The 16,414-nt window shown below is 47.7% G+C and overlaps 1 protein-coding gene across 4 annotated transcripts in view; it reads right to left on the bottom strand.

Moving 5' to 3' along the window:
- PHYKPL (5-phosphohydroxy-L-lysine phospho-lyase) overlaps window positions 1-14,935 on the bottom strand; it is a 43,028-nt gene extending 28,093 nt beyond the window's left edge. For 3 of the 4 annotated variants that reach the window (XM_036241560.1, XM_036241561.1, XM_036241562.1), the window contains exons 1-8: window positions 14,866-14,935; window positions 13,862-13,980; window positions 12,730-12,889; window positions 9,552-9,626; window positions 8,888-8,975; window positions 8,695-8,811; window positions 7,237-7,319; window positions 6,743-6,968 (exon numbers count right to left, since the gene is read on the bottom strand). In XM_036241560.1, the coding sequence (XP_036097453.1) occupies window positions 6,743-6,968; window positions 7,237-7,319; window positions 8,695-8,811; window positions 8,888-8,975; window positions 9,552-9,626; window positions 12,730-12,889; window positions 13,862-13,980; window positions 14,866-14,924 (927 nt within the window). In that variant the 5' untranslated portion in view covers window positions 14,925-14,935. The remainder of the gene's footprint in view (window positions 1-6,742; window positions 6,969-7,236; window positions 7,320-8,694; window positions 8,812-8,887; window positions 8,976-9,551; window positions 9,627-12,729; window positions 12,890-13,861; window positions 13,981-14,865) is intronic. The other variant, XM_036241563.1, reaches the window with a different exon arrangement.
- Window positions 14,936-16,414: the final 1,479 nt, after the last annotated feature.

Consider the following 16,414-nt stretch of genomic DNA (forward strand, 5'->3'; position numbering starts at 1 on the left):
ATCATATAAGGAGATAATGTCTAAAATATATAAAGAATTTATATAATTCAATAGCAAAAACCCCAAACAATATGGTTAAGAATTGGCAGAGGATCTGAACAGACATTTTCTCAAAGACATACAGGTGGCTAACAGGTACCCAAAAAAAGGTACTCAATATCACTAATCATCAGGGAAATACAAACCAAAACTTTGATGAGATATCACCTCACACCTGTTAGAATGGCTATCATCAAAAGAAAAGAAATAACAAATGTTGGCGAGGACGTGGGAAAAAGGAACCTTTGTGCACTGTTGGTGGAAATGTAAATTGGTGCAGCCACTATGGAAAACAGTATGGACATTCCTCAAAAAATTAAAAAATAGAGCTGTTGCCCTGGCCAGTTTGGCTCAGTAGTTATAGTGTCGGCCTGCGGACCAGAGAGACCCGGGTTCGGTTCCCGCTAAGGGTGTGTACTTGGTTGCAGTTGGTCCCCAGCCCCGGGTTGGGGTCATGTGGGTGGCAACCTGTCAATGTCTCTCTCTCACGTTGATGTTTCTCTCTCTTCATCCCGCTCTCCCTTCTGCTCTGAAGATGAATGCAGAAGTGTTCTTGGGTAAGGATAAAAAAAAAGAAAAAAAAAAAAAAGAGCTGTCAGCCTGGCTGGTGTGTCTCAGTGGCTGAGTGTTGACCTATGCACCAGGAGGTTGCTGGTTTGATTCCCGGGTTGTGGACCCGATCCCCAGTGGGGAGCATGCAGGAGGGGGTGAGTCGATGTTCTCTCTCATCGATGTTTCTATCTCTCTCTCCCTCTCCTTTCCTATCTCTCTTAAATCGATAAAGAAAAAAAAATAGAAGATGGCTGCATAGGTAAACGTGGTATCGCGTCCTCCCACAACCACATCAAAGTTACAACTAAACTACAGAACAACCATCATTCCAAACTGCCTGAAATCAAGCTGAATGGAAGTCCTACAACTACGGAATTAAAGCAGCAACCACATGGAGACTGGTAGGAGGGGCGGAGGCAGACGGGCTGGTCCCACACCCATGTGTGGCGGATTAAAAATCAGGAGGACACCTTGGCTGGGAGGGTCCTCCCTGAGGACTGAGGGGTCCTGTCCCACACCAGACGCCCTGCTCAGGGTTCCAGTGCCAGGAAGTTCTAGAAACCCTCATAACTTCTGGCTGGAAAAACCATCAGGAACTGAGGCTCTGTGAGGCTGAGGCGGCTGGAGTCTCAGGCAGCTCCTTAAAGGGCCCGCACACAGACTTGGACTCACTCCCTCTAAGCTTGGAAGGGAGGCAGCTCGAAGGGCACCAAAGACATACAGGGGAGAACTGAGCTGTTTGGCACTGGAGTGAGGGCTGGAGAGGGGGCTTTCTGTCAGAGGCCTTTATTCCTTTGGTGAGCCTTTCCCTGGGGCGGCAGACAATCGCCATATCTGGGAATCCAGCAACCTGGCTCACACTGGTAGCCCCGCCCTGGTAATTCCCTGAAGCCTCCCCCCACCCAACTTTCGGGCCCACCCAAGCTGTTGCCAGTTGCTTAACCATAGGATTGGCCTGTCTTGGATCCTGCTTCAGGTTTTCCTAAATTTTTTCAAACAAGCAGCATCTAGTCTCAGCTAGCTCCATACCTCTCGTTAAGTAATACACAGAAACAAACACAGGGAGGCAGCCAAAACGAGGAGACAAAGAAACAGGTCCCAAATGAAAGAACAGAACAAAACCCCAAGAAAAGAACAAAGAGAAATGGAGATAAGCAACCTAACAGATACTGAGTTCAAAATACTGCTTATAAGGATGCTCAATGAACTTAGTGAGGACCTCAAGAGCATAAAAAAGGACCAGTCAGAAATGAAGGATGCACAGTCAGAAATGAAGGAGGCATTAACTGAAATAAAGAATAATTTACACAGATTCAATAGTAGAGTACGTAAAGCCAAGAAGCAAACCATCGATTTGGAATATAAGGAAGCAAAAAACGCCCAATCAGAACAGCAAAAAGATAAAAGAATCCAAAAAAATGAGGATAGTGTAAGGAGCCTCTGGGACAACTTCAGGTATGCCAACATTCACATCTTGGGGGTGCCAGAAGGAGAAGAGCAAGAAGAAGAAATTGAAAACCTGTTTGAAACAATAATGGCAGAAAACTTCCCTAACTTGGAGAAGGAAACAGACATAAAAATCCAGGAAGCACAGAGTCCCAAACAAGATGAACCCCAAGAGGCCCACACCAAGACACATCATCATTAAAATGCAAAAGGTTCAAGACAAAGAGAGAATCTTAAAAGCAGCAAGAGAAAAGCAGTTACCTACAAGGGAGTTCCCATAAGGCTGTCAGCTGATTTCTCAAAAGAAACTTTGCAGGCCAGAAAGGAGTGGCAAGAAATATTCAGAGTGATGAAAAGCAAGAACCTACAACCAAGATTACTCTATCCTGCAAAGCTGTCATTTAGAATCGATGGCCATATAAAGAGTTTCCCAGACAAGAAAAAGTCAAAGGAGTTCATCACCACCCAACCGTTATTATATGAAATGATGAAGGGTCTTTTTGAAGAAAAAGATAAAATATAGGAACAAACAAAATGGCAATGAATACATATCTATCGACAATGGAATCTACAAACAAAATGAACAGGCAGAGCAGAAACATTCTCATAGATAGAACATTTTGTTGGTTGCCAGATGGGAGGAGGAGTTGGGGAAAGGGTGAAAAAGGTGAAGGGATTAAGAAGTACAAATTCATTTCTAGACTGACAAACCTCAAAGGGAAAGGGGTTGAAGGGTGGGAAGAAATAATCTAAAGAACTTATATGCATAACCAATGGACACAGACAATAGTGTGGGAAAAGGCGGGAGGGGGGCGGGAGTGGGGAGGAGCGGGTCATTGGGGGAAAAATGAGGAACATCTGTAATACATTCAACAATAAAGATTTAAAAAAAAAGAGAGAGAGCAAAAAAAATAGAGCTGTTATATGGCCCAGCAATTCCACTTTTGACTCTTTATATGAAGGAAATAAAACCACTATCTCAAAGAGATATTTGCAATCCACGTTCATTGTAGCATTATTTACAACAGCTACTACCTGGAAGCAACCTAAGTGTCCATTGGTGGATGAATGGATAAAGATATTGTGGTATTTATTTATATAAATATATATAAATATTATTCAGCATAAAAAGAAGAAAATTATGCCATTTGTGATAACATACTCTCATACCTTGAGGGCATTTTACAAAGTGAAATCTAAAAAAACCCTACCAAAACAAAAAATATCTGAACATTTAGACACAGAGAACAGATTGGTGGTTGCCAGAGGTAGGAGTGGGCAAAATGGTTGAAAGTGGTCAAAAGGTACAAACTTCTGGTTATAAAATAAGTTAAGTTCTGGGGATGTAGTGTACAGCATGATGACTATAGTTAATAATATAGTATTGTACTTTGAAAGTCTCTAAGAGTTATCACCTTAAAAGTTGTTATCACAAGAAAAAAAATTTCTAACTATATATGGTAATAGATGTTAACCAGACTGTCTTATTTGTATATTTTATAACATATACAAGTATCAAATCATTACGTTGTATTTCTGAAACTAATATAATGCTATGTCAATTCTACCTCAACTTAAAAATAAAGATTTGGTTCCCAGTGAACACATAGAAATGAAAAATATGTATATATTTAATAACCTCAAAATATATGAAGCAAAATGTGATATTATAATGGAAAAAATTGATCAGTTTTTCATATTGAGATTTCAACTATTACTAGAGTAAGAAGAAAAAAATATCCAGCAAGAATATAGGAGATTCAAACAACACAATTAACAAGTGTGACCTAAGACACATTTACAGAATTCTGCAAACATTTAGAGAACACACATTTTTCTCAAGAACAAGTAGAACAATCAAGTACAGGATCACCTCAACACAATTATAGAATAAGTATCGAAAGAGTAAAGATCACACAGAACATGACCTTTGACCTCAGAAGTTAGTAAGATATGAAATACCTAGAATTGAATGATGGTGCTGTGGTTCTCAAACTTTTGGTCTTACAATCTCTTTACAATCTAAAAATTATTGAGGAGACCAAAGAGTTTTTTTTTTTTTTTTATCCTCCCCCGAGGACATTTTTCCATTTTTTTGTTCAGATAGAGCGGGAGGGAGAGAGAAGACGAGAGAGAGAGAAACATCGACGTGAAAGGGACACATCGAGTGGCTGCCACCCGCACGACCAACCAGGGCCGGGGACAAACTGCAACCGAGGTACGTGCCCTTAGCGGGAACCGAACCCGGGTCTCTCTGTACCGCAGGCCAACGCTCCAACCGCTGAGCCAAACCGGCCAGGGCAGAGCTTTTGTTATATGTGTTATCTTATTAATATTTATTGAACAGAAATTAAACCTGAGAAATTTAAAAAATATGTATTAATTTTAAATATGCCATATAAAAATAATAAAAAAACCCATTTCATGTTACCATAACATATATTTATGAAAATAACTATATTTACAAAAAAGTAGTGAGACATGGCCTTGTTTGTATATGTTTGCAAATCTCCTAAATGTCTGGCCTAATAGAAGGCAGTGGGATTCTCATATCTGTTTCAGCACTCAATCTGTTATGGCCTCTGGGACACTCCACTGCGTAATTGTGAGAGGATGAGAGTACAAAAAGCAAGTAACATGTTAATATTATTATCAAAGTAGTTTTTTCTTTGCAGGTCCCTGAAAGGAGATCCTCAGGGTCTAGATCACATTTTTGAGAATTTCTGCAATAATGGAACAATATATGTCTATATATTATTTTGTTTTATTTCAATTTTTTAAATATGTTTTTATTGATTTCAGAGAGATGAAGAGAAAGAGAGAAAGAGAAACATGGATTGGCTGCCTCCTGCATGCCCTCTACTGGCGATCAAGCCTGCAAGCTGGGCATGTGCCCTAACCAGGAACTGAACCATTGACCTCTTGGTACATGGGACGATGTTCAACCAACTGAGCCACACCAGCTGGGCATACATGTATATTTTAAATATGTTTTTATTGATTCAGAGTGATGGCTACCTGGGCTGGGGAAGGCAGGGACTGGGAGCAATCATATGGATAGATAGATGCAGGTTATGTTTTTCTAATTTTTAATTTTTTTTCTTTATTGGTTTTTTTAGTGACAGGAAGGGAGAGGGGGAGAGAGATAGATACATTGATGAGAGAGAACATCGATGGCCACCTCCTGCATGCCCCCCACTCGGGATTGGGCCCACAACCTGGGCATGTGTCCTGACCAAGAATAGAACTGGCGACCTCCTGGTGCATGGGCCAATGCTCAATCACTGAGCGATACTGGCCAGATAGATGCAGGTTATTGTTAAGGTCCTATCTTTGATTTGGTATGATGGCTTCTCAGATGCTTGTATCAGTAATAAAAGTAACTGATTAACTAAAAGAGGGCTATGCAGGAACAGGTGATTGGCACTGTGAACACACTACTCCCATTAAATCTTTTCCCAAGCCATTGTGATTAGGGGTCTATAAGCCCATCTCCCCTTTGAACGATAAACTTGTCTAGGCAGAGGCTCTGTCTACGCATCAGCTGGGAATAGAGTGAGTTTGTTGAAAGCACTAGCCTTCACCCTTAGTGACATGCCAAATCTCGACCATCTTGCCAAACCTTGACATATTTCAGGCCCCAGTTCAAACTGACTTTTTTTTGGGAAGTGACAGTGAGTTCTTCTTCCCCTCAACTCTGTCCCTCCCTATTCTTCCCTGTAACCCACACCCAGATTTGGGCTCCTTCTCTCTAATCTGTAACAGTTGCCTACCTCCAGTCTTTCTCCACATTGATCACCAGAGATCCTTCTAAAGTGTATTTCAGATCTCATCTATCCCTGATTAAAACCCTCCTATGGTTCCCCACTGCCCGGAGATCAATCCAGATTCCTCAGCTCTTTACCAAGAGGCCACCTGGTGACCACTATGCTCCCCTCACCCATGACACAACTGTGCTCTTGGTGCCACTGAACATGCTGTGGCTTCTCCTGCAACCCAAGGATCAACTCTACCTAGAGAAAGCTTTCGACCCTGCACTGCAAGGTCAGGGAGCCATGCCCTCCTCTCAGCTCCTACAGCAACATGAACTCTAATCCTAGACCATCCATCACCCAGACAGACAGCTCCTCATGTATTTATTTATTTATTTTTTATCCTCACCCAAGGACATTTTTTTGTTTTTTGTTCAGATAGAGTGGAAGGGAGAGAGAGAGAAACATCGACGTGAAAGGGACACATCGAGTGGTTGCCACCCACACGACCCAACCAGGGCCAGGGACAAACTGCAACCGAGGTACATGCCCTTAGCGGGAACTGAACCCAGGTCTCTCTGGACCACAGGCTGGCGCTCTAACTGCTGAGCCAAACCGGCCAGGGCATTCCTCATGTATTTTAATCAGTTCTTAGCACAGGGTCTTGCACACAGTAGGTAGCTTCTGTTGGAAGGGTGAGAGGGCCTCTTGTTTTCTTTCTATATATTTTATAAGGCATGATCTCTTGCCACAGCTTTTAGGTTGATGCTAATTTTTAAGAGGTTTTGTGTTATTTTCCTCTGACCTGCTGTAATTGTCCCCCAGCCCTGCCCACCCCAACAGCATCTTAGCTATCTTTGTGGTGGCACTGTGCCAGGTCTGTGGCCTTTGCTCAGATTGTCTAGGGTCCACCAGAACCTTCAGTGTTCTCTGGCCCTGGAGCCTTCACTCACCGTATTGAAGTACTCGACACCAGTGGCTTCAAATGCCCTTGCCACAGCTTGGGTTGTGGCCACGCAGGCTACAGGATGGCCATTGCCAATGGACTTGCCCATGGTGACAATGTCAGGGACAAAGTCTTCCCCCTGCAGCTGGAAGGCCCAGAAGTGTTTGCCTACTCGGCCAAAGCCCACTTGAATCTCGTCTGCGACAAAGACCCCTCCGGCCCTGTGGATGTGCCTGTGGCAGAGGACAGAAGGCTGATGGGGGGACTGTGGTATGAAGGATCTGAGCAGAAGCTGAGAGGTCTTGGGACTCTGAATCCTGGCTCTGCCAACAGTAAGGTCAGGGCCTTATGCTGGTGGCTGGCCTTCTAGGGGCCACTATCTTTCCAGGGGCTTTGAAAAATCTGGCAAATAGGGGAGGCTGAGGTTGGAATTTGGAACAGAAGTTGGGAAATCCCATTACAGCCCTGGCCTCCCTGGGGCAGCCCCTCCCACCTACTCACTCTGCCACTTCTGGAAAATAGCCAGCAGGGGGAATGATCTGCCCCCCCACACTGGGCAAAGACTCTGCGAAGAATGCGGCAATCTGTGGACAAGAGGAGACATCAGGAACACTGACATGGAGGTGCTGAGTGGCAAGCTAAGAGAGCCCTGCTAATGCTGGCTCAGGGCTGGCTCCAAGCAGGATGAATTACCATCATCGTTGCACCCCCAATTCGAGTTCCACATCACATCTGAGGGTATGTGACTGTTTTCTTTTAGGTTTCAGATCAACTCTTATGACCTGGATGCCTCCAGACTCCTGTATTTGGCATGCCTCAGAAAAAAACCCACCGATTTCTCCCACATAAGCCTGTTCTTCCACTGCCCCCATCTGGTGACTCCCAATCCTCCCACCTAGAGCAGAAATCTGGCCCCCATCCCTGATCCAACCCCCTCCTTCATTCACCAGTCAGCATAGCCTGACTCCCTCTGTATCATCTCTGCACCCACTCCTTCCTATCCAGCTGGATGCTTCTGCCTCCCACAGATCTGCCTTGGCCTTCTGCAGGTGCCTTCAAACTAGATGCCCCTTCCAGTCCATCCTCCACTGGCCACCAGGTGATGCCTCAGCACAGACACTGAGCTCATCTTGTTTAAACCCCTTCAGTGACCCCTTCTGCTTACAGCAATGACTTCCAAACTGTGTTCTGCCTTGGAGCTGCTTCAGGAGCCACTGCTGGGATGAGGGAAAGGTCAATGGGGGATAGAAAACCAGTCTTCTAGCCCTGCTGCCACCAGAGCAACCTCTTTTCTAAGTGGGTGCAGAGCATCTAAAACACAAATGCCAGGCTTCCCAGGTCTGGCTCTGCCAACCTTTCTGGCCTTGTAGCCTGCTTATCTTTGTCACTGCAGCTGCTGCTCTTCTAGGGTACAACACATCTTTTCTGTCTCTGCCTTCTCCATCTCCACTACACTGACCTGGGTTGTGCCCCCCCCACATTGCCTACTTGTCCTCAGGCTGGCCCCATTCCAGTGCACCTCTGGACTTATTACCCTTCTCTTAAAACCCTCTGAAAGTTCACCATGGCCTCCAGCCCCTCAGCAAAGTTCCTGCAAGCCTCTGGCAGTCCACCTGCCTCTCCAGGCTCATCTCTTGCCCACTCAGCCTGGCCCGACACTCATGTGGTTCCTCACCTCTGTGCAGGCTGCCCTCTGTTAGGATGCCTTTCGTCTTCTACCCCTAACCCCACCTTGAATGGCTAACTCCAACTCAACTTCTATTACTGAAATCAGGCAAGCACCACCTCCAAGGACCCTCCTTTACAACCATAACCAGTCCAGCCTGGGCTCCAGGACTCCCATAACACACAGGACACATCTCTGCTGAGTCTCTGAGGGTTCCCTGTTATCTAGTACCAGCTGGCAACAGTGGAAGCAATGTTCACAGTTGGCTGGATGGGATCTGTGTGAATGGTTACCTGCCTGCCCTGCTCCTGTGCACTGCTGACCACACGTTTCACCTCATTGGCATAGGCCTCAGCTGGATTGGGATGGTCCTCCCGGTAGAGGCCCCGGTATGTGTCTGGGAGAGGTGCCTGTAGGGAGTGACAGCACCATGTCATCCAGGCAGGGGGCAGGCACCGACCTGTTGCCCCCTTGGGTGGTACATACCACATGGACCCATTCCTTCTGGCCATCCAGGTCCCGGAACTTGTAGGGGCTGATGTCGATCAGGGAGCTCAGGTGACCGTGATAAGCACTGGGGAAGAGAAGAGATGGTGGGCTCAGGCCCAGGTGGCACATGCCTCTGGCCTGGCCTTGACAACTGTCTACCCACCTCAGGAGACACAACCTTTCTGACATAGCTCCCAAGTTTTGGGCTGAGAGTGAGCACAGGCCATGGAGTCAGTAAGACTTTCTGCGAGGCTGCTTACTAGCTGTGTAACAAGGGGCTAATTAGTTAGGCTCTCTGGGGACGGGTCTTTCCTCTATAAAGAGGCGGGCTTCTCCTCAGGGTTGTAACGAACCTTCACTGTTCTAAAGCTCTAACCCTGGGCCTGGGCCTTATGTAGCACATAACATTTGGGAGCCATTGTCAGAACAGTTTTAATACGTCAAATGTGGGACCAACTCTTAATCCCTCATAAAGCTTTCTCAGCTCCCCAGAAGCTGTCCTCCTAGAATAGAGAGACCTGGGGAAAAGAGCCCCCTGGTGTGTGTGTGGGGGTGTCTCTGTAGCCATGGCCCCTCATCCTTCCTGCCCAAGACACCCAAAGTTAGAGCCTCACTGATCCCCAACAAATGGTAGACCCAGGCTTCTGGGAACGGCACTTACTGGTCTAATACCACCACGTCCCAGTGTCCTGTGTACTGGCGGGCCAGCCTCAGTGCTAGGTCATTGGCCTCTGACCTACAACAGAAAAGGTGGGCACTGCTTAGACAGCTGTCTAAGGGCTTTCCCTCCTGGACACCTGCTTCCTACACAGAAACCCAGAGGCAAGGTGGTGCCCTGCCAGCAGCAAGAAGATTCTTGGAACACCATTAGTCATTAGGTAAACATTCATCAAATGCCTTCTGTGTGCTAGGAACTGGGGGCAAGAGCAGTAAAACAGACTCTGACCTGGAACTTACATTCTGTAGTATGTGTCATGAGAGTCAAAAAACAAAAACCCACCAAAGAAAGAAAGAATGATCATTTTTATGTGCCCCAAGAGAACCAGATGGGGCCCTACTTTAGGAAAGGGGGTGTTATAGGCTAAACTATGTGTCCTGCAAAATTCATATGTTGAAGTCCTAACCCTCAGAACGTGGCTGCATTTGGAGATAGGGCCTTTAAAGAGGTGTTTAAGTTTAAATGAGGCCTTCAGGGTGGGCCTTCATCCAACCTGAGTGATGTCCTTATAAGAAGGGAAAATTTGGACACAGAAATACTAGGGGCTCCTGTACATACAGGAAAGACCATATAAAGACAGCAAGGTGGCCATCTGCAAAACAAGGAAAGAGGCCTTAAAGAAACCAAACCTGCTGATGCCTTAATCTTGAATCTGGCCTCCAGAACTGTGAGAAAACAAATGGCTGCTGTTTAAGCCTCCCAGTCTGTGGCAGTCTGTGGTATTTTGTTATGGCAGCCTGAGCTGACTAAGACAGTGGGTCAGGGAAGGACTCTATGAGGAGGCAACACCTGCACTGAATCCTCAGGGGGAAGTTTCTAGGCACGCAAGCAGCATGTGAAAAAGCCCTGCAAAAGAAAAGAACTTGATGTCTTCAGGAACTAAGAGTGGACAATGGAGGCCAGAGGTGGAGTGGGAGTGGGGGAACATGCAGGGCTGTCTTCACAGGGCCTTGGAAGGAGCCCAAGTTTTCTTCTTAGTGCTGTGCAAAACTACTGAAGAATTTTAATCAGAGAAGAGACATGACAGCTTCCATTTGAGGAGGAAGCCTCTGGTTATGTGTATAACAGAGTAGAAGGGAATTAAAGTGGAAGTAAATCCCTCGAACTTGTCAGGTTTAGTATGTGGACCCTTGTCCATCCACAGTAATCATACATTAAAATAAAAAGAACATACTATTTCAATGAAAAAAAAAAAAAATGGAAGTGAGACCAAGAAGGAGGACATGCAGGTGAGAGCAGGTGGTGGCCATAACAGACAGACAGACAGACAGAGGTGGATGGAAACATCCTAGAGACAGGTGAGACAGGCTTGATGCAGGACTGGGAGGAAGGTTTCAGCCTTGAGCAGAGATGCAAATGGTACTGCTATTTACTAGGCGAGACAGGGTGCCAGTGATAGTGGGGGGATGTCCTCTTGGGAAGGTCTGGGGTAAGTGTGTAGGAAAGTAAGGGAGACCTGGGGCCATGGTCCCATACTAGGGGTTGGCAGAAGACAAGCACCTCCTTATTGTCTTTTTGACATGTGAAGTTAGAGATGTTCAAGAAGTCAAGTGGGTGGTTAGAACCATGAGGCTGGAACACAGGGGAAGCATCTGGACTTGAGACACAAGTCTGGGAGTCACCAGCACGTGGATGATATGTAATCCCATGGGAACAGATGAGATCATGAAGGGAGAGGGCTCAGAGAGGACCCACCCTGAGTAACAGAGGAGAAATTGGCAAAGGAGACAGGAGGAGCAGCCAGAAGCTAAAGAAAATCAGGAGTGCACAGTGTTCTGAAAGCAAGACCAAAAGCATTTCTAGAGAGTGGTTACTGTCAATATTGTTGAGAGACAGAATAAGACAAAGGCAGCAAAGAGACCACTGGATTTGGCAACATGTAAATCACTGGGATCCACAAAGTAAATCTAGTGGAGTAAGCCAGCAAATGTCCCTTCCTCACTGCCAAGGAAGCTCCCACTCCTTCAGCCAGCTCCCTACTCTTCCCAGAGAGGTTCCAGTTCTGGCTTCCGTTTCCTATGTGGATGGCCCTGGGCAAGCTAGTTTCCTTTTTTGAACTGCTGTTTCCTTATCTGTAAAATGAAGATGTAAATTCCACTTCCTAGAAATTATTGGAGGGGACTGATAAATGTACTATGTAAATGGCAATGATAATAATAATAGTTACTATTATTTCAATACCTCAATCTACAATTTGTTGGAATGTTCTCTCCCAGGATGCTGGGCTGGTTCTGTGTACATGTTATCACCTGCCACTTCTGTCTCCACTTCTAGTATGAGCTGCAATCACCTGTCACCTGGTTGCTGAAATGGCACCTAATTGTGTCTATTCTTGCTCTCCCCCAGCCCTGATGACATCATTTGCCTGATCCAAACTCTCTGATGACTTACCAATGCTCTTAGGAAAAAAACAGATTCTTTTTTCTTTTTTTAAAAACAGATTCTTTACTTGGCTGATAAGGCCCAGGATGATGGGCCCTGTCTCCCTCCCCAGTGTCTCCCTCCCTCACTGGCTACCTTTTAGTTTCTCAAGTGTGCTGGGGTACCATGACTCTGCCTGCTGCAGGGCCTTTGCACAGGCTGTTCTGTGTGGTGACTAACCTCGATAAGAACACTTACAATGGACTGGGCAGCACTCTTCCTCCTCATCTACTTATCTCTTGGTCAGTTCTTAGTCTAACATCACTTCTTCAGGGAAGTCTCCCCTGTCCCTCTCAGAGCAGGCCAGCTCAGCTTCTATGCCTAATTATATCCTGTACTTTTCCTCCAGGCAATGACCCCTCTTTGTAATTTTGTATTTCTTTGAAGAATCACTTGATGTTTTTGTTTCTTACTGAGCAAGCAGGGATTTTGGCTGTAGCTCCCAGCACTGTGCCTTTGTATTCCCAAAGCAGAAATAAAGGAACACATCAACGCAGTAAGCCCTAACAAGGATCTTGGAAGGGAGGTAATGGCACCTCTTACTAAGAGGCCAGGAAACTGGGTCGACAGAGTAAGCACAGGGTCTATAGCTGGGAAGCCTGGGCACTCACACACTGGGGACTATCTCTTCTCCAGTCCACACTGCACACTTATGAGCAATCTCTTTGTCTTGCTTGGGGGCTAGCTGCAGTGCACTTACCCAGAATTCAAGAAATAAAACACGCACAGCTTCTCTGGCAGGGTCTCCGACAGCCTTTGTGCAAAATCCATGATGTTGTCGTGCAGGTATCGGCTGTTGGTGTTGAGCACTTGGTTCTGTTCATGTGCTGCTTGGACCACGAGAGGGTGGCAGTGCCCAACTGGAAGAGGTTCACCTCCATCACACAGCTGACTCTGCTCAACCTATCCTACCAGGCCTCCCTCATCCCCAATTAGTAAACCCAGACAGGGGAGATGCAGTTATGGAGGGAGAGATGGAGAGGAAAGAGGGGAGTCTGAAGACAAAGGCAGGAGCCCTCACAGATGCCAGTTTTGGAAAGGAAGATTTAGAAAGGAGTCCTTGAGATTCCGGCAGAAGGAAAAGTCCTCTGGCAGAAACCCTGTTCAGAAACCCATGTCTTTGGAGAGCGGTGGGGGTGTGCTTGACCTCAGCAGTTACGGGGGACTGGAGGTAATAAATGCCCAAGGCTAAAGATGATGCTAATAGGGAACATGTGCTGGGAGCTCACGAGGTGCCAAGCACACTCAAAGCAAGTTACAAGAATTAACTCATCTATTTTGCCGATGAGAAAACTGTGAAACAAGAATTAAGTAACTTGCATAAGATTACAAAGTTAATAAATGAAGGACAGGGTTATAAACCCAGGCATTTTGGGACTAGAGCCCTTGCTTTTAGGCTCTACTTTATTAACTTCTAAGGTGCCTGTTGAGTTACAGACTTGTTCTTTCTTCCCACTGGCTCTGGCAGCCCGATCTGGATAAGTGAATTACTACTTCAGCTTTCTTGCCCAGGGCCTGAGATGATCACTGGGGCTGTAGCCCTGCCATGACCCCCAGCACTTGGCCAGGGAAGACCATCGCTGACTGCTGCTCTCTAGGCTTGCCACCAGTCTCAAGTGGAACTGGACTCCCAGACATGGGTCTCTGAATACTGTCTGGTTTAGCACAGCTCCTGCTTGAAAACTTCTACAGCCTCACCAGAAAGACTTGGCCTCCTCTGCTCAATTCAGCCCAAGTCCTCCATACCTCTCTGCACCTCAGGATCACCCTTGGACCAGGTTCACAGCCTTGGCCTCCTGTTCTGCCCAGCCAGCCTGAGGGATAGTACTGACCGTGAGCCACATTGTTGATGCAATCAATGTATTCTGCTCCCTGTTCATCATACATGTACTGCCCTTGGCCCCGGACAATCTTAATAGGATCCTCAGGAAAAAAGAGTCTGCAGGAAGAGCTGTGGAGACAGGCAAAAAAAAAAAAAAAAAAAAAAAAAGTGGACAGCCATGTCTTAAGACCTGAAGGGAAAAGTCCACCCATCACAAGCCTCCCTCGCACCTTCCAGTTTCTGGAAAGGACAAAAGCTTGAAGGGAATCATGTTGCTTCCCTGCCTCCAGTTCCCTCACTCCATAGGTGACTACTGGAAAGGAGGAAACGGAGGGGGTAAGCAGTTGCTAAAACTTAAATTGTTTAAGTCATTAGAAAGTTACGTGGCCTTGTTCATTTCTGCACGTGCCCACCTCAGTCCCTTGAATCCCGGGAAAAGGTGGCCGCCCCAGAAAAGGTAGGGAGGGCACCCCCGTTAGGTGGCTGGCTCGCGGTCCTCAGAGGTTCTTGTCAGCTAAGTTACCCCGCTGCCCTGCTGGCTGCCAACTCCAAGTTCCAGCCAGAGGCTTCCTCGTGCCCCATCTCCCACCGAGGACCTCACACAGGCCTACGGGAGACATTCTCTACGGCGGCCAGTGAAACGACTCCCCACCCTCTCCCTTCGTCTCAACTCCAGTCCCTTAATGGGTCACTCTCAGGCCAGGACCCGGTTCGGTGGCGGGCCGCCCCTGGGCGAGGTTCTCCCGGGTGCCAGGCACAGAGGCCTTCTCAGGGGTAAAGCTGCCAAGAGCTCGGCAGCGGCTGCGGGTGGGCTCGGCTGCTGAGTCGCAGGGCGGGCCAAGGGGACGGCCGCAGGGCACGCGGCAGCTGAAACAACCGCTCTGACTCGCTACGCTGGGCCGAGTCTGCTGAGAGGCTAAGGTCCCGCGAGGCCGCGCGGGCTGGGCTCCTCGCAGCACGTGCGTGCGTCGTGCGTGCGCGCCGCCCGCGCCGCCCGCGCCGCCGTCTCGGTACCTGAGCAGCCGCCGCCTCCGAGCCAGGGTCTCTGCCTTCCCGTGCGGATCGGCGGCCATGGCGCCGGGGGCAGTCCGCGGAGACTAGCGCGGAACGGAGCCGCGGCCCCGCCCCGCCCCGCCCCGCCCCCGCCCCGCCCCGCCCCCTCCCCTCCCCGCCCCCTCCCCTCCCCTCCCCGCCCCCTCCCCTCCCCTCCCCTCCCGGGGTTCCTTTTGGGTTAGTGACTTCGTCCCGTGAACGATCCCGGCAGGCTTCCTACAGCCAAGTAGTTCCGTGGAAATGGCCGCGCGGGAGCGGGGTTTGTGCTGTCCTTGCTGAGTGCTGCCCCAGCCCTTGGCCTGCGTCGTACCTCGGGTCTCGCCCTCCAGGCCCTGCGGTCTCCCTCAGGAAGGGTTCCCGGGTGAGTTCGCCGCTGTCCCGGGAAGGGGTCTGAGCTCTCCTGGCCTCGTCCGCTGCCCTGGGTTCAGTCTCTGAGTCGCCTTCCCTGTGAGTGTTCACTGGGACTTCAGGCAGGGTGAACGGGAGCTGTATCAGTGCTAATGGAGTCAAAGTGTGTGTGTGTGTGTGTGGGGGGGGGGGGTTTGGGAGGACTCCAGAGCCGTCTGGTAAGTTCATGGCCAGGAAACCAAGGTCTAGAACTGGAAGGGGCTTGGCTCTCAGACACACAGCAAGTGGGTAGCACAGGCTGGGCTCCAACTCAGGCCGGCCTGACTCCCAGTCCAGGGAGTGAGAGGAAAACGCCCTCAACGGGCATGAAAAGCTGAAATAGCAGAGAGACATCCCCTCCTGGGATGGGGCACTGGGACTTTCTACTTTGATGAACCCTAGAGAACCCCTTTCTGCTTTGATCATCCCTTACCCCATACAAATGTAAAATGTTTATTAAGGCATTTATTAAAGAACATTTGGAGTTCTTTTTTAAAATTGTAGTAACGTGTACATAGCTTAAAATCGACCATTTTAATCATTTTAAAAAAATACATTTTATTGATTTTAGAGGGTGAGGGAGAGGGAGAGATGGAAACATTGATGGGCTGCCTCCTGCATGCCCCCCCTCCCCAGAATTGAACCCACAACCCTGTCAGGGCCGGTGCATGGGAATGACAAAAACCTTTTTTAAGTGTATAGGTAAGTGTATAGCATCCAGTATGGTCACATTGCGCAACCATTACCACCATCCACCTCCAGAACTTTTTCATCTTCTAAACTGGATAGAGTTTACTTTTAATTGTAAAGCTGAATCGAATCTTATGTATGATTCTTGAAAAAAAAAAAAAAAGTCCTCCCAAATTAACCTAGAGTTTTTCCCACATACAGGGGAGAGGGAGCTTGACCTCAGAAAAAAGTCTAAGCCACAGGCAACCCTTTGGGGCCCATCTTTGGTATTCTCTTGAGCTGAAACACAAGCCTGTCTTGTGGCCCAGGGCAACTCAGAGAAGTTAGGTTGGCTTAGGGCTCTTTCAGTCTCAGAGTTGAGGATAAGAAGGCTGCAGCCAGTCCCAGCCCACATCTCACTCACTGGATGTTCAGGGTCAGGCAACAATACAGT

This window comes from Molossus molossus, unplaced genomic scaffold (genome assembly GCF_014108415.1).
Source record: "Molossus molossus isolate mMolMol1 unplaced genomic scaffold, mMolMol1.p scaffold_m16_p_4, whole genome shotgun sequence".
Lineage (NCBI taxonomy): Eukaryota > Metazoa > Chordata > Mammalia > Chiroptera > Molossidae > Molossus > Molossus molossus.